Source organism: Malaya genurostris, chromosome 3, assembly GCF_030247185.1.
Source record: "Malaya genurostris strain Urasoe2022 chromosome 3, Malgen_1.1, whole genome shotgun sequence".
Taxonomy (NCBI): Eukaryota; Metazoa; Arthropoda; class Insecta; order Diptera; family Culicidae; genus Malaya; species Malaya genurostris.
Window position 1 is genome coordinate 162,361,309 of NC_080572.1, and position 23,295 is coordinate 162,384,603.

At 38.5% G+C, this 23,295-nt stretch overlaps 1 protein-coding gene across 4 annotated transcripts in view; it reads right to left on the reverse strand.

Moving 5' to 3' along the window:
* Window positions 1-3,516: 3,516 nt before the first annotated feature.
* Window positions 3,517-23,295, reverse strand: part of LOC131434772 (homeobox protein araucan-like) — a 179,626-nt gene continuing 159,847 nt past the window's right edge. For all 4 annotated transcript variants that reach the window (XM_058601863.1, XM_058601866.1, XM_058601865.1 and 1 more), the window contains 4 exons: window positions 14,586-14,905; window positions 7,997-9,200; window positions 7,758-7,934; window positions 3,517-5,353 (listed from right to left, as the gene is read on the reverse strand). In XM_058601863.1, coding sequence (XP_058457846.1) covers window positions 7,895-7,934; window positions 7,997-9,200; window positions 14,586-14,905 — 1,564 coding nt within the window. In that variant the 3' untranslated portion in view covers window positions 3,517-5,353; window positions 7,758-7,894. The remainder of the gene's footprint in view (window positions 5,354-7,757; window positions 7,935-7,996; window positions 9,201-14,585; window positions 14,906-23,295) is intronic.

The window sequence follows — 23,295 nt, forward strand, 5'->3', positions numbered from 1 at the left end:
ATATATATATATATATATATATATATATATATATATATATATATATATATATATATATATATATATATATATATATATATATATATATATATATATATATATATATATATATATATATATATATATATATATATATATATATATATAATAGGGCTGAAAAGTCACCACTTGTGGCTGAACACCCAATTTAAATCTTAATAATTTAACTTTAACTCATATTCCAATAAATAATTATTTAAAAAAAACAGCGGCGCACACGAACGATGCACACAGTATGCGGGGTTTGATTTCGTACACACAATAAAAAAAAGCGAAACCCATCACCGAAGGTCGGGTTTGAAAGTACAACTGAGTCCATGAGTACGAGTTTTCAACCATGTTGAAGAAACCAGAACCACTATGGCGGTACGAACGTCTGTTACCGGTGCTCGATTTTGGTTGAACACGGTGCCATGATTAAAAAAATGCATAAACACTTTACAGGTAGTGTGAGCGCAAGAATAATAAAATTTCAATGGATTGGAGTCTATTCCAAAAGATATACATAGGAATTTTATGCTTCGCGATGTGTATGAATTTTCGCAGCCGGTTGTCGACAATGAGAACAGTAAACAATATTATGCAGGCTGTGATTAATAATAATTATTATGATAATATTAAATATCTAATGATAGCAACAACGCTGCGACTACTAAATCAAATTCATCACTAATAGCATTTTTGCTGTTAATCTAGATAGGGTTATTGTTCCAACAAATATCTCATCAGTAGAGTCCCCAAGTTTTTTTTGCGGACTATTTTTACTTTCAATCAATGAATTGTTATGAAATCTAGTACAATTTCTTTATTTCGGCTCTAAGAATTCTACTCCTCCTAGTGGTGTAATAATGCCCATCTAAAATTTCTCATACTCTCGAACTGAACTGAAATATTTTGCCTATAAACTTAAAGTGACTACAAAAAAGATGGCTAGTTCACAGGATTTCGTTTGTTTTTACATCGTATTGTATAGAAAAAACTACAAGGATTAGCCCCATGTGGTTGTTCGAGCCATTGATGTGGAACAAGGCAATCAAAATTTCTAATGATCTGCAATCAATCAGTTCAATCAATCGTCACACTTTTGAATCACTTTTGAGAATATCCCAATATCCCAAATATATGCAATTATATCTTTGTACATACTTGCGATACGGATTTTAAAGCTTCTCTTCGTCAAGATTGTGTTCAAGTTTTGTATGCAAGCAATGATTTTTAAAGCGTTAAGTTTCTCTACCATTCTGCGATTTCGGTTGAAGCAATAAACTTCTTCTCATTATCAATCGAGTTCATCTTATATAATTTAGAAATTAATCTTAATAACTCAACATTTACCCTGGGGTAGTGGTCAATTTCTCAGGCGAAACATAACTTGAAATTTCATCCGACCTTGCATGACACAAGATCAGAGCATACCAATTAAAGCTTCAAATTGTTTTATGACACTTTTTGTCTTGCTGTCTAGCAACAACCTACCTCTAGCATGCTACGCGTAGGACTGAAACGTTAGCTATAATTTTGCTTCTATTTATAGATTCGCGTGCTTCCAAAAGCTTCGCTTTTGCATCGATTGACTAATCAGAGCGATGCTTTCCCTTTGATATATCGCTTACCGCTTCAAAACCGTCGTCTATGGCAGAGAAATCCGATATGCCGGAGATTTTTAGCAGACAAAACAGGACACTGCTCGCTACTAATCAAAATTTCAATCATTTATAATTGAAAAAACGTGACTTGATACATTCAAATCGAATTTAAGAAATATTTCCAATCAAATGATGAAATAATATTAATAATTGATACAAAATATACTGAGCTGTCATTGTTTAAAACCTGACCACATTTCTACGTGTATTTTTCCTTGAGTTTCTAATTTGCACCCCTATATAGAAAATAAAGATGTGTTCCACATCAAAATACTCTTTAAATTGAAATTTCTACGCTTACCCGCGGTAATCTCGAAATTAAAAGTCATTTTGTAAAAACCGTCATTTAGAGCGACGATGCAAAAAAAATCTAAATTTTGCTCAAACCTGTTTCAATTCGTGGACTATGTTAGTTGATTGCTAAATTTACCAACTTCAGCTATATCGGTTCCCAGTTCCCGATTCCGGATGACTTAGACTTAAATGACAGACCTTATAGCGCAATAGATTGCTATTGATTGAAGTGTGTTTAAAATGTATAAAATTCCAATTCGTCGCTTAGCGAACCTGCATAAAACGGGAAAATTGTTCTTAATTTGACATAACAGTTTACAAATTCAAAATGTTATGTTAGTTTAGACCCAAATAAACTTTCTGATTTTTTATTCAAGTTTGCAGTAAAATTTTTTGACAGAATCCTCTAGTGATATTTATGAAAACATAAGTGATATGAGAAAGACATCATTACACCACCCACCATAAACTTGAAGCGGAGAACAACAGTAATGCTATTAATACCTATAATAATATAATAATAATAACAATAATAATATTAATAATATTTTTGTAATCGTTCAAAAATTTCAATTCGTATTTGAATAACATTTCCATTAGAATTGAGGAATACTTCAAAATAATGGGTCACTCCCCGATACACAAAATAACCCATCTGGAATTAGCACGTTTCACCGGCTCTGCCACTGACGCCACATAGTTGCATAAGAATTTCTTTGTTGATCGACACACTGAAGAATTTACTGCATCAAACGTAAAGCATTTAAACACAGTTCCCTATCTAAAATAGCCAATCAAAACTTTATTCCCTGAAAAATGAGGGATTCAACATTACGAGACAAAGACTTTGAATGTAAAAAAATGCAGTCTGTTTACGTGACCTGTTTGGCATTCTCCAATAATCAACCCGCAGTTTTTTGACTAATATCTCTAAGTGCATTATTTTGTGCCAGAATCATCAGCGAGTGATATTTTATTTTTAAAACTATTGAAAAGAAAATGTGAATAATTTCAAGCCATATAAAAAAGGTAAAAAAATTATAAATAAGATAAACTAGAGAACAAATCATTTTACTATAATTCGTGTCCAATGTTGAACCAGTTTGAGAGGTAATTGTAAAGTAATTAGCAAAATTACTTTTAGCCCGTGCGAGAAAATTTTACACGAGAACGGATATTGCGGAACCGGAAAAACGATCGCCATTCTTACAGCCTACTTTTGCTCAAATTCCAATCCCTTCAAAAAGTTTTCTAATCGAATCTTACACTCTCGCTTTAGATGTACTCAAGCCATCCTTTTCTATTGGTGTAGAAGCAGTATGAACAATCAAAACGCTCTAGAACGAATATAAAAAATGACAAGTACCACTAGTCTGGTCGTGCCAAAAATTTACAATTTCCCCAATTATTGTCAAAACAGTACTTCAATAATTTATTATGTGAAACCAGATTCCAAACCTTACAAAAGTAAATGTGACTACCACCACGATCTATAAAAAGGAATTTACTTGTTTTATTATTACTTCTATTTGCCTAGTGATTTTCGTTTAAATATATATAATTTATAATGTTTTCTGGTTTTCTGTATGTATTACTTCACTATATAAGTTTTGTTTGTTTTGTTCAGTGATAATAATAATAATAATAATTATAATAATAATAATATTAACTATCATTATAGATGTACGTTCCTCTTATTTCATTTAGTATTTTCCTTTTATGATAGCAGATAGAAGTGTACATTCAAGTGGCTTGATTCTTTTACCATTATGATTTAAATAGTGATTTGTTTACTAATTGATGAATTTTCTGCTGTGTTATTTGCGCTTCTGTTAGTGTATGTATGAAAACTATGGGAAACCGAGCAGACTTGACAAGCCTCAGCATGAACGAATTTCTGTTTACATTTGCGTGAAATTGTTGAGGGGTGTAGGTGATTTAACGACTATTTACCGGTTCATTTGCTATATAATGTTTGATGCTTGAAATAACAGAAAATGCTATTAAAAGTTTGGTTCTAGACCGCAAACCAGGATTAGCAAATGGTCACATCACTTTTCAGTTCAACACTTGTTGGATTTTTATGAAATTGGCTTGTATAGGTCACTATTTACAAAAGTTTTTTCGTTACCCTTTCAAAAACTTGCGTTCAATGTTTACTAAATGTTTCCGTTGGATTTCGCTTCTAGCAAAAAATAATATTTGAAACGATGTATTTACATATCTGCGAGATTTTTTCAACGAAAAGACTACAAACGATATCAAGAATGTTACAAAGTAGGGTATGTGTCGATCACTATTTAGTAATCCATTTCGCACTTGCTCAGCTTGGTTTACCATATTCCAAACAACCCACACTTCAACCTCTCATCGTCTTAGACCCATTACATTTATACAAAACATCAACGAATTTAATTGTTAAAATTGATTGCAACTGTTTTTAGTGGTTTCATTTTCTGATATGAGACTGCCATTCCCATTGTAAGAGCAATTGTAAACGAAGTGAAACGCGGAGAAGATTTGCTTTTACTAAAATAAAAAGGATTTCAGCGTGCCTTAAGTTAGTGTTAAATATGTTCAATATTTTTATATACTTTTTCGTTATCACAGATTACAAATGCGTTTCTCGACATTTTTTCGATTTTGCTTTATTGTGAAATATTTTACAAGGCCGAAATATTAAAACAATCGATTGGTTTTTGTTTTTCTTAGAGAAGAAGTTTACGATTACAGTGCAATACACTGGAATTAGGTAATAAAGATAGGAAAAAGAATTGCACGTATCTTTACAGTAGGAAAGGATCCATTGGCAATAAAATCATTCTTGTGATCAACGCTTTTCGATAAAATTAGGCTACAGACAAAATAGTTTGACGCTGTCAAAACAAATATTCTCCATTCTATACATATTTTTGTTTGCACATAGCCCTGTTTCTACTTGGAAAATGTAAAATATCTACTCGATCTGCTTTAGGCTTTTTTGTTTCGAATCCTCGTAGTTCAACCTTCAATCTCGTATACAACAAAATTTGGTTTCTCCTATCATTCGGGTCAGTATTTCGTTTGTTCGTATTGGTAGTGGTAATAGTAATAGTGCTAGTTTTTGCGCTAATCAGTGTAGTGTTGCAGGCATCAAGCCAGGGAAGATTTTGCGCGTATGGTGAGAATCAGAGACAAAAACAGTCGCGCGATAAGAAAATTGTTGCATCCAGTTTGTGTTGACCGGGAGACCGGCTGCACTCTCTAGCCGTCATTAGTTACCGCGGGTTGCTGCTACTAGGCGGATAGCGATTTTTTCATCGGCTTGTCCAATCAAATACGTCTGTTGATGGATATCTTGCGCTCATGTTTTCAATTCGATACATTGTAAAAGCCTAAAAATATAAAATCGGTTAATGTACGGAAATTGATTTGAATATAGGTTTAAAAGAAAACAGTCAAGCGTTGGGTTGGGTCCTTGGTGTTTTTTTTTCGATTCATTTCGAAATACGAAAGTTTAGTGGTCTATTCAGAAAAATAATCTAAAATTACATATCACTCTCATTTTTAACAACTGTATTGAACTATATTTCAACTTCGGGACGTCAGGAAAGAAAAGTGCTTCTAAAATAGTCAACTTTACGCGTTCTCAACGGTTCTAATTGAACTGTTTAAGTTTGCACTAAATAGTTCAAACGTAAAAAATAGCGCATTGAACTATTTTGAATCTAGATACGATTTCAAAACTTTGTTTTTATAGTTAGTTTCTCGATTGGCAAATAGATTAAATCAAATCAAAATAGCGTTCACAAACAAAACTCAAATTGTCGTGCCTGATTTTGGCCTACTAAAAAGCCAGGGATAATTCGTTTATTCGTACACACTTTGAGTTGTCTGTTTGATATAAAGCATCCATAAATATTTAACCCCTAAATTCGCCAAACCTCGGCTGGTATAATTTAGTCGTCGTCGGTAACATTCCTTACATAAATCACCCACAGCTTTCTGCGTTCATGTGTTTTAGGGTAGGTTTAGAGTTGATGGTGTTGCTTGGTGAATCACCCCTGGCTGTCTTTTGAATTAGGCGCAAAGTGTGAAATTTCCTTTAGACACACATAATCTTTCCTTTGGTGGGAATATTAAAGGGAGTAATCTTCACTAGTCGCTTCATTATTTTTAGAGATTTGCTGCCAGTTATGGAATAAATAAATTATCTAGTGATTTCCAGATACATTTGTCTGTTTCGTTTTCAGTATTCCGCCTCACAACATAATGTGGAATCCAACGTCCAGTGAGTGCAGGTTTAATATACCTCATATTACTTTCCCATAGAATCCCAGTTCCTGCGGGCTGTCAACTTTGATCTTCATCTCACTGGCAAGAAAAATCCGGTGATATATTTCCTAATTTATAGACGGTTGAAAAAAAAATTCTTGATCGCTTGCATATTAAAAGCCGCTCCCAAAATAAAAACAAAGGTAACAAACAAAACCAAGAACCAGCCGAACTGTCTCGCCCGTTTCGAATTCTCTACCCGCGAAGATCGTTTGAAAGGCAAATTCGACCGTACGGAGCTCTCAAACCGCGTGGGTTTTATTTATTCATCCGAGAGTTGGAACCGAAGAGAAATGTCCCCGAACCGATATGAGCTTTTGTTTTAGCGTTTCGCGATCGAGCCTAGCCTGCGTGGCTTTATCATCATTTAATGAGACGGTATCGTTTGGGTAGATCCGTCCATCTTCGATTCTGGAGTCAAAATATTTCCTGATCAGCGAAGAGAAATTGATAATTCATTCATAATGATTCAAACTAATTCCAAACGAATACGCATTGAGGGCGGTTCGGTGTGCCAGTAAACGATTCTCGCTATCTGAATCTAAACACAAGAACGGATGCGAGGACGAGTGAAGAGAAAGAACGGATGAAAAGTTACCTTTCAGAAACCGTGGGCCTTTTGACGGAGACCTTCTCAGCCGCCAAGATTAATGTATGACGATCGAACAATACCATAAATCTCTGGAAAAACTTGATTTTTTCAGCGTCTTCTTTTGAACTGTTTCGCTTCAGAGATCGAATAAGGGAAACAGATACAATGTATGGAAAACTCTATGCTAATTGGAAGGCATAATAATGTGTGAAATTCATAGACAACCTGTCTGACGTGGGCACACAATATTCAACGGAAGACGTAGTCTAATCATCCCAAGGTCTGTATTATCGTGAGTGCAATGAATAATAACCTCAAAAAACATAGGGGGCCAAGTGTATTTGACCATCGGCACGCTTCAAAAAGTAAACAAATGCAAAATGCCATAGATGGCTTTGACTTTTCCACCCCAAGGCAATTCCCAACAGATCACGAAAGTCGTGTGTGTGCCACACAAAGTCCTGACTTTTGCCACACACACACACACACACACACAAACACGCACCGAGAGTGTTGCTGCAAAATGACTTTCATAAAACCATGTACATAAACCAACTGCGCTAATCCCAGGCGAAAAGTTTGAAACATTAATTTTGTCGCGTGGATGAGCGATGGCCTTATCTAAACATTTATATAAAAGAAACGTCGTCGTCGGCCGTCGTCACCGTCAAAAACCGAACGAACCGTAGCGTGGGATGAGAGATGACGGGACTTAGTTTTTGCTCGAGAATACCATTTATCAAATTCGCATCGTACCGTCTATAATGTCAAGTGCGTTGCTGCTTGTCCTGCTCACGTGGTAAGGATGGGAAAAGGGCTATTCATACTTCATACGATGTTTTGCTGAATAATTCACGAGAATTCAAAATTACCTAAAAATTCTCTCACTTGTAGCGATTGGCCGAGATGAAAATAGGAAAAGAATGGTCAAACTGGGGTCCAAATTCAGCTCGCATCATCAGCTTCAACAGTAATCATTTAGATTGTGTACGCGCAACTAAGCCGAGCTTTAGACCGGTGATACGAAACCGTTGCCGACCTGCGGTGTGCTAAAACGAATGAAAATTGATTGTTAATAAATTATTCATCTATTGAATGGATAACCACTTACTTTTTGTAGAATGGCTTGAAGCCATCTTGTTGATGAAGCATGTGCTGCGAGTAGTCTTGCTGGGATTTCTGCGGGGAATTTGATTGCATTCGATAGTAACTATTTTGCGACTGCCCTTGCTGATTGCCGGATTGTCCCATTGATTCCGGTGACGACGCATAGCCATTCGTCTGGTTTAGGTTGTTATTGTTTGAGGTGAGGTTATTATTATTATTTGTATTGCCGTTACTGCCGTTATTGGTACCATTATAACAGGTAGCGGTCGTAGGGGTTGTTGAGGCTGTAAGAAGGTTCCCCGCTACGCTGGGTAACTTCATATTCGGAGGGGTTTGAGGTGGGGTGTCGGTCTGAACCTCTGGAAACCCCATCGGCTGGGAATTGTTGCTGGTGTTCATAGGTTGCTGGGATTGTTGCAGTGGCTGCTGTTGTTGGTGCATTCCTTGCTGAAGATGCAGCGGCTGCTGCTGCTGCTGCTGCTGTAAAGTGGGAGTTGTAGCACCCGTCACTTGACCCGTAGTCGTATTGCTGTTGATATTGTTGTTGGTGTTGCTGCTGCTGCTGTTGTTGTTGTTGTTGTTGTTGTTGTTGTGGGTAGTATTGTAATGTTGAGTTCCGGTTAGAAACCCCCCATAACGGGAATAAGGGGTACTCGCGAAATTGTTCATCATACCACTGCCCATAGTCCCCATACCTGGGTTGTGGGGGGTATTTACCATATTCATATTCATAGGGGAATTTCCGTCTCCCATCATCATCCCACTGCCCGGGTGCTGCTGTTGGTGCAGATGTTGCTGCTGTTGTTGGAGGTGCTGTTGCTGTAGATGGTGTTGCTGTTGCTGCTGCTGTTGATGCTGTTGCTGATGATGCTGTCCTGGGTGATAGCCGCCGGTCATCCAAGAACTGTGTAGTGCCTGTGGTGGTGGGGTTTTGCAAGCGGCTGTGTCTGCTAGACTCCAGATTTTCGGCTTTGAGGCTGGAATCGGCACTCCACAGTCGCTGCCCGTTTGGTTTTTTGGATGATCCAATTCTGATTTGAGTCCTGAATGGTGGTGGTGTCCCCCGAGCATCGTATGGTGGTAGTACGGATGGTGCTGCCCCAAATGTCCCGGATGCCCCATTAAGTTTTCCGGCTTCCGTTCGTCATCGGTGAGATCATCGTCATCCTCATCCTTCTCGTGTTCGGCTTTCACATGATGATGCATATCTACAAGTAAAAAGCTATTGTTAATTGTAACATTATATCAAGAGCTATTGGTCACGAAACAAGCAGTGGTGACTGGAATATTTCGTAATATTTCGGATAAAAATCACAATCATTCGCCAAAACCTAGTTCGCATCTAGCTTACAGAAATGCATTGTCGAAAGTCGTTCACGAGAAACTTGCACATTCAAAGTGCTTTCACTAACCCCCTCTAACAAAAAAGAAGATCGATCGATATGGAAAACCGATTTGTCAGTCAGTTTGTGGTGGAAGGTACGGGCACCGTTTGTTAGCCTGAATTTAATGGATTCCTTTTGCTTCTCTCCGCTGATGCAAACGCCACCGTTGCTGCGACAAGAAGAGACCGCTTCCATACCTTGAGTCAATTCATTCATCCATCCATCCATCCATCCATCCATCCATCCATCGATCCATCTATCCATCCATCCGTCTCCATTAGCGCCACTCTGAGGTACGCCAGCCGCACGGTGGTCATGTGGTGGTGTGGTCGCACATTAACCCTTTCCCTGTCGCCAAACCACCAGGTTATGCGCAGACGGAACGCGGGAAATATTTCAATCCAAAAGTGGCTTTCATCGAAGGTCGTTTTTACCATCCAGGCCGATTTGGCGAAAAAGGGCCTGCGGCAGAACAGAAAAAATACAACGTTGCTTCGCGTTGATTGACTGAACACTGCAGCACTGAGGACTGGTAGCTGATTGCACTTTCGATTCTCGTGTGATTCCATTTTCTCAATTGATTTGATGGATTGATTTCTGTCTGGTCCGATTTGCCGAACCATGCATAGTTTATCAGCGTTCCATGCGCGTGCATTCGAATGCGACACCGTCTTTGGCATGTACTACCGCTTTTCACACAATTGAGGAAGATTGATTCTGGTCTCCCAACATGTGTTGGGTACTGCACAAAGTTCAATCAAATTGAGCTTGTAAGCGCACACACACAATCTTCATAACAGCGACTGATGAGAAAACGTCATGATGGTAGGAAAGTATTTATGGGTGTACCAAGTATAAATTTGTATCATTTTCCTTCTTTCTTTGACACGGTATGAAGAATGTCCTTGTAGTACAGACACTGTCATAAACAAGTGTCTCTATAATGGGTTATAGCTGTGTGGTTTTCGTCAGACAGCCATTGTAGCGAGAAAGGATTAAATATTATATCACTTGTAAATATATTGTGGGGCATCAAGGAACCAACCTTCTTCGATGCTAGCCTTCGTATATTTGTTTGTGTTGGTTGCTCTGTGTCTTTGTAGGCGTAGAAGTAAACATACAAATCATTATGGGTGGTGCAGACCTCATATTGTTTTCTTGTGATACTTGAGGCTCGGTCGGTATTGTCACAGTGTCATTGCAAATTGTTCGACTTTTTACTGTTACAGTGTTTTGATAATATTAATACCAAATCAACCACAACAAGCAAAAGATACAAATATTTGAGGTTTGCTCAAGTGTTCCCAGACCCGAATCACGATTCCATAGCTCTATTTTCCGGCAGATACTCGTGTAATCAAATTTAGACACCCGACCAAAAATATGCTTCCATTAAATCTAATAAAAATCATCGACCCTGAATAAACTTATTTCAACAATTTGATATGGTGAATTAAATCTAATAACAGTAAACACACGCAGCCTCCCAAACAACGCCGTGCTGGGGTCGGTGTTCGTTTGGCTTTGAAATCGAGAACCACCACTTAGGGCTCACCCTCGTAACTGTTTCGTACTGTTGTTGACGCCACGGTTGAAGCGCACCACCCTCGTTTTCGCCTTGAGTTCAATGAGAACGACAGACGTACGGAACAGAATAGCACGTGAAACTGGCTCGTTATGCTCCGACGCTGTCCGCATCGAAAACATCAGCCACAGCCAGCAGGACGACTGCCACAGCCAAAGTGGTTTCATCATCCCTTTGCCTTTGCGTCCTGTTCGTCTGCTATGCTATCAACCTCCCGGACTAGCCTTTTTCCGGCCAATACATTTCCACAACTAAAGGGGAGGGTGAGAAAATGAATTGAGTCTTAATAAGTGATATTATGTGATTTTCATTCAATTGAAAACATAGCACTTTCTACCCTCCAAACGCTACGTTTTTGCGTGCAGTCCTCAGTGGTAATCGACCCGTGCCCAAACTCAGCGGGAGTTGCTCTTTTTCGGTGATTTCGTTGCGTGGTTTCTGAGGGAAACTGTACTGCTACGGCACGGTTGTGATGGAAAAGAGGGTGGACAAGAAACATTTTTTAAGGTTTCTGGCAGTGAAAAATGTTTTAAATTGAGGGTAAAAAATACGAATTTGGTAAAGTGCCCGATTTTTACCGAGAGATATAGTATTCGTCATTGATTAGGGAGTCGAGACTCATCACCTCAAAATACAAAACGGTGCCGACATCGCGAACAGTGTAAGAATAAGATTTCAATGAACCAGTAATACTAACTTTTATAATAGTTGAACCAAGTAGTAATATTTTTGACACGATTCAGTTACATAGATTTGAAATAGTTGTTGAAACCAATAGGATATGCTCCATGAACACTTCTGTGCTCGCTTCATCCCGTTTGCTATTGAAAGCAAGCACACAGCTGGATTCACCATTGGAAATAAGAAAGATTTTCTTCTGATCCACACACTTTTCCCCTAGCTTTATCACATAGTTTCGAAACTTGATGACTGTGCGTGATAATAAATCCATTATCCGATTACGTTAAGTGAAAATGCCACTTGTTATTTAGACATTCATGGCTTCGGTACTAGACGGAGGGGTTGCGATTCTCGCGCCAAAGCTGTAAACCTGATAAAGAGGCTTTCATAAGCCCGTAGGGAATCTGTGCATTTACTGTCACGTCTATTTGGTTCTCCTCTAGTCCCAAAACACAGCATGCCAAGCCGAAGAGTCAGTCAAGTTTTCGACTGCAAAGCAGTCTGCTGGCGTTATTTTTCACAAGTTCTCACCCCTCGTTAGGCACAGTGAGGAAAAACGGTTCTGCCACTTTGGACAATGTCACCATCAAACCAACTACGCACAGGCAATCGGGAAAGGAAAAACGAACAGATGATACAGATATCCTAATTCCCTCCTCTTAGCTCTCAAGCTGTAGCTCTATTATCGCATTTATATATTTATACGTTGCCTAATGATTTAATTTCAACGGACGCCTCAAAATGGTCCATTTCCCAAGTTGGTAAAAACCGAGTTGTCAGGAAATTTTAATTTTGCCGCTTCCCCTATCAACACGGTACGAACCAAACAAAATGTCAGGATGAGTGAAACGTTTTGACACCTCAGGGGAGGTATAGTTTTCGCTTTCAATTTGCTAGATTTCCATCAGTACCGCATGAACTCGGGATTGACATTTTTGACAGACAGGTCCCTCCGTTCCTCTTCAACCATGCCATCGGAGGATTAGTCTCGCTATTAGCAGCTGTTTCCTTTAAAATTCAATCTCAACGAAGTTATTCCACTCAGCTACCCTCGGAGGGTCGAAGTGAACATCAAACCTCTTCATCGCGTGTCTTTATGAGTAGCGAAGCATTCATCTCAATTTGAAACTCATCACTAATTAAAATCAGACCGATTTCATCAATTAATTAAATATTCCTGATGGTCGGTTTCTCTGTCACCGACCAAACATCAACGGTTCTCTCAAAAATGTGCGGCCTATGGATAAACGGGTTCAAGCGATTCCTTTATCATTCAAATTAAATTAAGGACACATGGAGAAGCATTATAACGTGAGAGGAACAATTGAATGGAAAATCAAACTTTATTATAACTTCAACCGAATGAATCTGAATTCCGTATTCCTTTCTTACCTACCCAGTTGATAGAGGAATATAAAAAAGGACATTCTAAAATGCAATCAACCCAGTGAAGCGACGAACCGTTAAAGGGGCGGATGCTGACTAAACATCTTTGATAAATTGCCTATAGATTCAATCGGGAAACGGTTGCCAAAACAGCCTAGACCTGCTCTTCCGGAAAAGGGGAAATCGATAGCAAATCAATCTTACCGTAAACGAGAAGAAGATTACACAAAACCGCTTTATCTTCTTCAAAGTTGGTCGTTTCCTCCGTTGTCCGGAAGGAAACGTGTGAAGACGCAGCTTACTAGGATGTGTCTTGCTCTCACATAGCAACCCTCCTACTGAGAAAAGGAATGCGAACGAGAGTGTTTACACGTGGAAACTCACCATAGTAGACCGGAAAAAGGCCAAAATGGGTCTCGACCGCGAGGAAGAAAAATGACCCTTCAATTTTGGTAGGTATTCTCCCCCATTTCCATCCACCATATGCCCTGAAAACTCCATGCGCTACCTACGTCGAGAGCGAAAGTGATAAAGTCGATATATTAAGTGAGACGTCGTCGGTTGTCTTTTTTATCCACTTCAGTATGCAATTCTGAATCTGGCGGTGGGAGGAGAATCGGTACGGGACGTGACTGCGTCAGCTGATATAGCGTCGCGAGAGCAACACCACGTGACGTCACGAGCGGCAGGTTCAGATGAAGGCGAAATAAAGAGCCAGAAGAAGCAACAGTCTTCCATAAAGTTATTATATTTACAGTATTACATTGAAATCACTTACGTTCGATCACTGAAATTATGCAAAATTTGTATATGCTCCGATTGCAAACAGCTCTCATACTTTTTTTGCTTTCAGTGGAGACGCAGGGTATGCTATTCCTGGACAAATTGTCAAACACCGTGTTTGCAATGTGTCAAAACAGATCACCTCCAATGATTGTAATAAATGACTCTAGGATTAGAAACGTATGCTTGGGAAGCCCGTAAATTACAACCCCCGAAAAGAAGTATTAACCTCCGACTTATGGGAAACAGAATCCATAACTTGTGCATGAGTGTGCAGTTTCATTCTCAGAGTAAACAAGCCGGAACGATGAAACGACAACGATGCGACACAGGGGATGATTGTATGATGCTTGATCTCGCCACATCAAGGGAAAGGAGCAAAAGAAAAGTCAGAAGGGATCATTCGACCCAACATCATGCCGATGCTGATGATAAGGATGCTCATGATTATTGCAATCATTTCACGGCTCTGTGCCATTGATACAATTTAACAGGGGATAACAGAGTGCCTTGACTTACCGAAGACCATCTGGGAAGGAAGGAAATGTCGTCTATAAGAAGAAATGTAAACATAGCAAGCAATGCCACGCGAGTGGTTAGAGTGGTGAGGGTGGTTCGGAGTTTTCCCATGAGAAAAAAATAATTTTTGTTATTGATCAAGTGACTAGGACACGTTAGATGGCGGATTGCAGTTTTTGCATTCGTGGATGGTCGGCGCAGTTGGATACCGGCACAAGTTTAGAATGGATTTTTATGAAAGTTGATCGTCTTACCTTTATGATCACGACTCTTGTCCGGATCCATGTCGTCCTTATCCTTTTCGTCGTCTGACACCATTGCATCGTCATCGTCGTCTGTTTTGTTCTTGGGCTCCCACGTCATCTTGTTCTCTTTTTTCAGCCGCCGGCGTGCGTTCGCGAACCAGGTGGACACCTGTGTCAGTGTCATCTTGGTAATGATCGCCAGCATAATTTTCTCGCCCTTAGTTGGATACGGGTTCTTTTTGTGCTCGTTGAGCCACGCCTTCAGCGTTGCGGTGGACTCGCGGGTTGCATTCTTTCTGCGGGCCGCTAAATCATAACCAGCGCCATACCTGGAAGAAGACACGAGAAGTGTAAATATCATTAAAATGACAAATTGTCCCTGTTTACTAAGAGGCTGCCTTTCTCTATGGCGAAAGGAATAAGTGCTTTATATTCTTCTTACTGAGCTTTTTTTAATATTCGTTGTAATAAATCATAAGAGTAATATGTCTCTTCTCCGCTTGTAGCCTAAGCGCGAGCCTCCGGAGATCGTCTCAGTCGAACATGGGGTAAAACTTTCGGGAGTTGGGGCGACACAGGAGGACTCCATAAATAACAACAACAATAATTATTTATTTGTTTGCTCTCCTCGCGACGGGCACTGTTTTGCCTCTTGATACACACGAATGCCTTTATAGTTGCCTTTTTTTTGCTGCCTCGAATGAATTATAACCAGAACTGAATAATTTATTCTATTTGAAATATTTCTTTTAGGTCAACTCGTGACTAATAAATTCATCATCATTTAACAAATGATTACAATATTTCTCTCTCCTTCATTTCTCTCCTGGCGGCATGCTCTTCTACTACTTTGCAGCAGTACGCTCGAGACTGCTGCTACCAACGATCGTAGTGACCTATGAATCCGAGGTTCTAACTGGACCAGTTCTTCATCCAAAATACCGCAATATTCATGAATCTAGACACAAGAGATCCTCCAGATTACTCGATCGTAATTTGTTTTAGCGAAATCCCTTTTGTAATCGTTCAGTAGCTATTTCACCAGCAGGTATTCTGTTTCGGGTAAAGTGGAAGACAAATGAAGCAATCCTCTTTTTTCTGTACCAGAACGGACACAAAGTCCAGTAGCTGGCCATAACGGCCTGAGATTTGAAAGTGAAAATTCGCTCCTTCAGTAACGGTGGCGTTCAGTTGGACCACCATGGGAGACTTACCTCTCTCTGGCTTTTGGGCTTACCTCACGCTGCGCTTTCAGTTGGATCTGTGGTATTATGTTCATATGATTAACTAAATGAGTATCAATTCATGACTAAATACAGATGTTATCTCAATTGTATTCATGAGATCTCGTTGCTTTTCTTTGTTGTGGATGGCTTCACAGACTCCACGGTAGCTTCATCTGAGATAAGGACAACTTTACAGAAAAGTGGTGCCCAGGACAACTGCCTCATGAACCACTTTGAAACCAAAGAGCTGGGGAACAGACAACAGAGGCATGTCGACATCGACGAAGACGACGCCAATTTTACCCACCGCGGAGCAGACTCATGGCAGTAGCCGCTCAATTCGTGTGTCGATTATACAAAAACGAGATTAATAACAATAATGAAGTGTAATTAATTAAACCCATATCTGAAGTAGCTACTTGGCTTTTCGTTGGCTCGCTCATTCTTGTTTTGTAACCAAAAAAAAAACCTGACTACCGTCCGGTAAAAGTAATCCAATTTTTCGGTATGTTACGGATTATGATAGCTTGCCTTGTAGTTACGATCGGAATGAGCTGTCTCGCATTCGACTGGACACGGTAGAGGAATGAAAATCCACTTTAGGTGTATTTCAGTCATAGTTACACCAGATACTAGATTATCCTGAGTAGCAATTTTTGTGCAATTAAGTTGATTAAAAATTAATTTACCACTAATGCACTTTCCGCTAGTTGCTGCTAAAAGTGATTTGATCATCAACCAATTTTATGAATATTGACTGTGGTTGAATGAAAGAGATAGGAACAGCAAAGTACATTGCATTTGTCATACCCAGCTGTTGTAAAGTGGGAACAATTATCAGGCAGCTATGTGTGACGATAAACAGAGAAAAAACACATGTAATCATAATAATGTATAATCAAACGCACGGCAAAATGTGTTGTTTACTTTCATGTGAGTGTGTACATGTACCCTTACAATAATTCTTTAACACTTACATCCTCTGAGACCGACATATATTTGTGTCATATATGACATTATGATATTTTTTCATTTTGTTAAAAACTCAAATGTCGGGTAGGATTCAGACATTATTGTAAAATGCAGTCTTTTAACGAGTTGATTGCGTCAGATACAGACAATTCCAGAAGTTAACAGATAAAATGCTTGCTCCGATTTGTACGAAAATTTGTGAACCTCTTCAGTATGGCAAACCATTAGTCAGGAAGTACACACTTAGAAAAAACTCTGAGACTGACATGTGGTAGCGTGAAAAGTGACACATTTTTACAGTTGATTTAACATTTATTTCATACATTCTAATTAAAAAAACCCTGTGATTTAACATCTTATTAGATGCACATAAATGGAGCGTCGCAGCTCACGCAAATGTACGTGGAAGAACATTTGATATTGTGTCTAAAACTCCATACATGAAATTCAATGAAATAAAAAATACCTATTTTAATCCACCTAGTGGTGTAATGATGCCTTTCTCATGTCAATCATACTATAATATATAATACTGTGGTATTCTTCAAACTAATTTTTTTCGATTCTTAAAAGAATAACTGAAATCTGTTTGTTTGACCGTTGATAAAAACTATCAATTGGAGACGTTTTGAGGTCGATTTAGAATTTTTTTACGGTTTTTCGCCCTTTTCAGCGATGGTATAAAATTTTAACATCACAGGACCTTTCATTTGATTCTAAGTTTGTGGAAATCGGTCAAACCATCGCTGAGAAAAGTGAGTGAGATCCATTTTGGCATATATGACCACTATTTCTGGTATTTCCGTAACCGGATATCGGGAACCAGGATAGCCGGAATCGGTTTATTTAGTTGCCTACTGATAATGACTATCAATTTGTTTAGTTTTGAGACCAGTTTAGAAGTTTTTTTTACGTTTTTTTGAAATTCAGGAATTCCGTATGATACCGGAAGATTGCATTTGAATCTAAGTTTGTCAAAATCGGTTCAGCTATTTCCGAGAAAACCTAGTGAGATTATTTGACACATACACACATACACATGCATACACACACAGACATTGCTCAGCTCGATGAGAAAGCAAAAACAAGAATACTGAGAGCAACCGTCGCGACTTGAACCGAGAATCGACCGAGCCACAGAAGCATGCATCTGCTTGACTGGTAAAAGGTGCATTTAAATTCATACAGTCGCACCTGCTAGCAGAACGCAAGTTACAGTCGAAACCAGTAAAATCCAAGCTCATTTAACATTAAGTCATTACAAATGAAATTTTCCGTCATTTGACAACTTAGGTCTTTATGAATTACATGAGGGATTAAGTCACCTGTAAAATTCAAATTATTTTGGTGTGCAGTTTTCATCTAACACTTGCAGTGCTGTAAATGTCTTTAAGTTTATTTAATTATAATAAATATAAAGAATTAAAGTAGCGATATTTTTTAGTTTTATTTTCGGTTAATTATCTAGTTTTAGAAAAAAAAATTAGTGTATTCAGCTTTTAGAGTGTTCAATGGATTTCCTAAAACTTCTTTCGGAAAATCCTTTTTTTCTTTTTTTTTGCATTTCAGCTACAGAAATTCGGAAAAATAACTTTAAAAAAAATCAATCTAGAGTCGAATTGGTCGTTACATTCGTGCCCAATAAATGGGTTATCATTCTGGAAACGTGTAAAAATCTTCATCCAGAACAAACCATGTGAGATCTAATAATTTGCAACCCATTTCTGGTATTGGTCAGATGTGTATGTCACCAGTAAAACTCACAATTGTTTGCTGTATGTGTAGAAACTATACACTGTAAAAAACTTACTGATTTCAAAATTTAGTTGACTTCTTTTTTTGTGAATTGAGAGTTTCTTAATCTTAATTTATTTACATATACAAAACAATCCAGCATGCTTCAGGGAATTTAATATTGAGAAATATACATTCATGAATTGTTTAGTTTCAAAGAATCTAAATTAGATCGTGGGCATTCAAGAATTATTTGGAAAGCAGATAATGTACATAATCACTTTTATATGACTTTTGAGTGCGGTAGAGATGGCGCTCGTAGTAAACCAGTAACCACGTCTTTCTAGAGTACTAACCTTTGCTTGAAACGGGTCAAAATTTTAAGTCGATCCGACCAGAAACAGCTGAGTTATCGAGGTTGGAGTAAAGTCGTTTTGTAGTTTGTTTAAAAAATGGAAAAACCCGAGTTTCGTGTTTTGATAAAACATTGTTTTTTAATAGGTAAAAACACCGTGCAAGCGAAACAATGGATTGAAAAATGTTATCCGGACTCTTGTCCATCAAAAGCAACGATTTGTCGGTGGTTCGCCGAGTTTAAACGTGGTCGTACCGACACAAATGACGCGGAACGCTCGGGTAGACCTGTGGAAGCCGTTACACCGGAAAATGTGAGTGAAGTGACAAAAATTATAATGAAATATCGTAAAGTGAAGCTCCATGAGATTGCTGAGATGACACAGATATCATATGAAAGTGTTTTTACTATCCTTCGTGAAAAATTGAGCATGAAAAAGGTTTTTTACAAGTGGGTGCCGCGATTGCTTTCGATGGAACCAAATGCACCTTGCCACAAGTCGATGAAAACAATGGCGAAATTGAACGAATTGGGCTTTGATCTGCCCCCACCCCCCATACTCGCCAGATTTAGCCCCCAGTGACTACTGGCTCTTTGCTAATCTTAAAAAAATGCTCCAGGGAAAAAGATTTGGCTCAAATGAGAAGATTATCGCTGAAACTGAATTGTATAAACATGGTATTGAAAAATTGGAAAAACTTTCGAACCATTGTATCACCCTAAAAGGTGATTATGTTGATGAATAAAAAAAAATTTGCAAAAAAAATGTTGTTTCCATTGTTAGTCTCGGGACTTATTGATCCATGTGTTACTCGTAGTACTATTCACAGAAAATTGACATACTGTGATAAGATCTGTAGTAAAACTTGCACATCCAAAACCTCCTCGAAAAGGCCTTGAGGTCTACCAACGTAACCGATGATCCATCCAAAAACTACCTGAAGTTCAGGCCTCAAGATCTACCAGTGTAACAAAATGCATTAACGAACTTATCGTTCTCGTGATGCCACATGCGATCAATAAGACAATTGTGATTACTCTAGGCCATCAGAAAACTACCTGGAATTGTAGTTCTACGACTATGAACAGCATTGAAAAATTATGCATAAGCTACTGAATGTTCGTGTAGATCTTTTCACTGAAGCTCTTGGACGACTGGGAATGTTTCGAGAAAAGATCAAAATACACAAGTAAGCAGTATGTAGCTCTACGACTATGAGCAACTTTGAAGAACTACACATAGACTGCTGAATGCTCGAGTAGATCTTAAGACCTGTTGTCACCGAAGTCTCAGAACATACTCAGAGGGTCCTCAGACGCTAAAGTATCGTACGTAGAAGGATTGTTCATGTTATTTACACTAAAACCAAATGAAATTTGAAAAACCTTTTTCTGCGCGATAAAACTTGAAAAAAACGCCTCTAGATGACAATAATAACCGGCCCCTTATTTACTTCCCTAATACCGTGAATAATTAAATATTTCACTTTTGATAGATTTAAATGCTAAGCTTTACTGAAAATTACTATAATTTTCGCAGTCAACTTTTGACTGCATTAGTTTACAAACAGCGTTGCACTGCAGGCAATACACCTAGGTTACATGTCTAAACAATTGATACCAAAAATTGATACAATTAAATTGATCATCCTAATAACTAAAATACACTGTAAGGTAAGCTATGTCACGTCCAAGGTGTGTCGAATTAATGCTCACAATTAAAATAACTTGTTTATATCATTAATCATGTCAATAAATATGATGCATGGCTTGTAGTGCAACTAGTTACAGTTTTACAGTCATGATAGTTGCACGTATCTATTCGAGAATTCGACAAACAAGTCATAGATTGAATTAGCAGTCACTTAGGTGCTGACTCCAGCAAACATTTGTTATCTAAAATTATACAATTATCATAATTACCAATTAACGACGCTAGTAATAACAATACTACTTGATAGTGATTGTCACCATGCTACGAATGGCATTGGCGCCTGCTTGGTGAAAAAAAAAACAACATGAAGAGGAAATGTCTAGCGCAGCAGGTAATTTGTGTTATTAGAGAGATAATGCACTTTTTGCATTCATGCGCTCAAGACTGGAATTGACACCGGTAGATACAGGTTCATGAAGCCTTCTGAAACACATTACGCGCACACAACGCTAACATGCACGCAAATAACTGAAAGCATAAATGAATATCATTTGTGTCTGTTGAGAGGATTAGTAGCGCTCATGGTTCACTTTATCTGATTTGAAACATTTTTCAGGAATCACATAAACCTTACTGTAGCTCTTAATATTTTCCTCTATATCGATAACCATCCACATATTTTGGCAACTGCATCAACAGTAGAAAATATTCTCCAGAGACTACCTACCATCGGGCTAAGGCAGCACATAGATTTCATCAAGGTTGTGATTCAGTTTCACCAACATCGTCCATCTCACCATCACTGGCCCATGCACACATGCCCAACGAAGGACATCAGCTGCTGTAGACTGACAGCCATAAATCATTGTAATTAATGCGATATGAATAGTTTTATGGCATAAAAATTACCTATTGAGGTGAATTATTTTCGTGCAAAGCGATAAATATTTAAGAATTTAATTGGTCGAAACAGGCATACTGAAAACCAATATATTCTAGTGTCAGATCTAGTCATCTCCGCATAAATTACCCACAAAGTTTTTGAGCAATTCACGCCAACCGTATCACGAAATAGATGCAAATCACACCAAACTACTTTCAGAAAATATGTACAGCAAATCAGAAACAAGTACGCCCTGGAAAACTTTCCCCAACAGTTGTCAAAGTTCGACTTTAATACAAACACTACGCTACGCTCGTTCCACTGCTTAATGCTATTGATTATTATTCCAGTTATTCAAGCAAACAGACAGCAGCTGTAAGAAAGAGACAACAAGCTAACAAAGAAAACAAGAATTTCATCTAAAAGTTTCGTACTGAACCGATTTTCCCTACAGACAGAACTAAAATTCCTCCCAGTGCAGCCTCCCTGCGCACAGAGCAGTACCATCAAACCACCAAATGGGTGTTCTCGCATACAACATCAGTTCCTCGTGCGAGAGGTGGCAAAAGAAGGGAAGAAACATTTTAAAACAAGAACGAAGCGAACGTGAAACTAAATTCATTTTCCGGTGGAGTGAAAGTTTTCCTTTCGCACAGGAAAAGTCACTGCTTGTCTTCACCTCTTCATGCTACCCCAGCAGCATCAACTTTCCTTAATAAATTCCGTCTTCGCTTCACTTCCGATGTTCAAAACCTGAAGCGAGCCGGGACATACTCACGGGCCATAAAAATGAATGTGAAACAATAGATTTAATAGTGGTTCTACAGCTACTACTACAAGAAAAACTTTCTCCATCGTCCTTGGCGAGCTACGCGACGACGCCGACTAGAACGACAACGACGGAAAGCTTTTGACATTTTCTATAAATTTCAATTAAGCTCAACACATGTATCATCCCTGCATGATTGTATAGCATCTCCATCCCGTTCTTCCCGACGGAACACGGCACAGAGTCTGCCTGGAGTTCGCACGCGCGCACTTCAAATTCCAACATGGCTCGTATCACACATCGGTTCCCGTGTTAAACAACTCCACCAGGACCAGTAAAAAATCAGCATGCCATCACAGCAAACTGTTCAACGATCATCATTGGCACGGCATACCGCGACGGACAACGGATGGGATTTTATTTTCGAGCAATCGGGAAAAGCAATTCACTTGCTGCGTCCCCATCCGCCGCAATTCTGCTCGGTTTAATTTTAGATAAAACTATGTCATGCATTTTTTCACCCGACTGTTCTATTCAGACGACAAATTGTGGAAAATCAGGGGACAATTGAACGAAAATCTGCCACTGACAGCTTGGTGGCACCGATAAAATCTCATCGAATTACAATCGAATGATGCGTCGTTTTGGTTACTATTCTAAACATGCTAAAATGTTTACCTCTACAGGCATCATAGCGGTTAACAACAGGGAAAAGTCAACGGTTGCTTGTTTGGCAAAGCTGATAATCACATTATTGGCAGCTGTTCGGGCAGGGTTGAAAAGTGACCAAATTCCACGATCTTCTTGTGAAGGACCGACAAGTTGCAATTCCACTCTAAAATTAATCGGAACCTTGATTAAATAAGATAACTTATGCAATAAAATAGACTATTTATCTCCTTAATTTTTTTCTCAACAACAAATTGTGTCATCTCGTTAGTAGTGTGGCAATATTTTTTTGCTGATTACTCGATTTTCAATCAACAAATTATAATAAAAATTGATATAATGTCTTTGCTTCGGATCTAAGAGGCAATGCCACAGACAAAAATAGTTTGAAAATTGTTCAATACTGTATTTTAAGCATATACTATATGCTTAGACTTTAAGCATATACTATGTACTT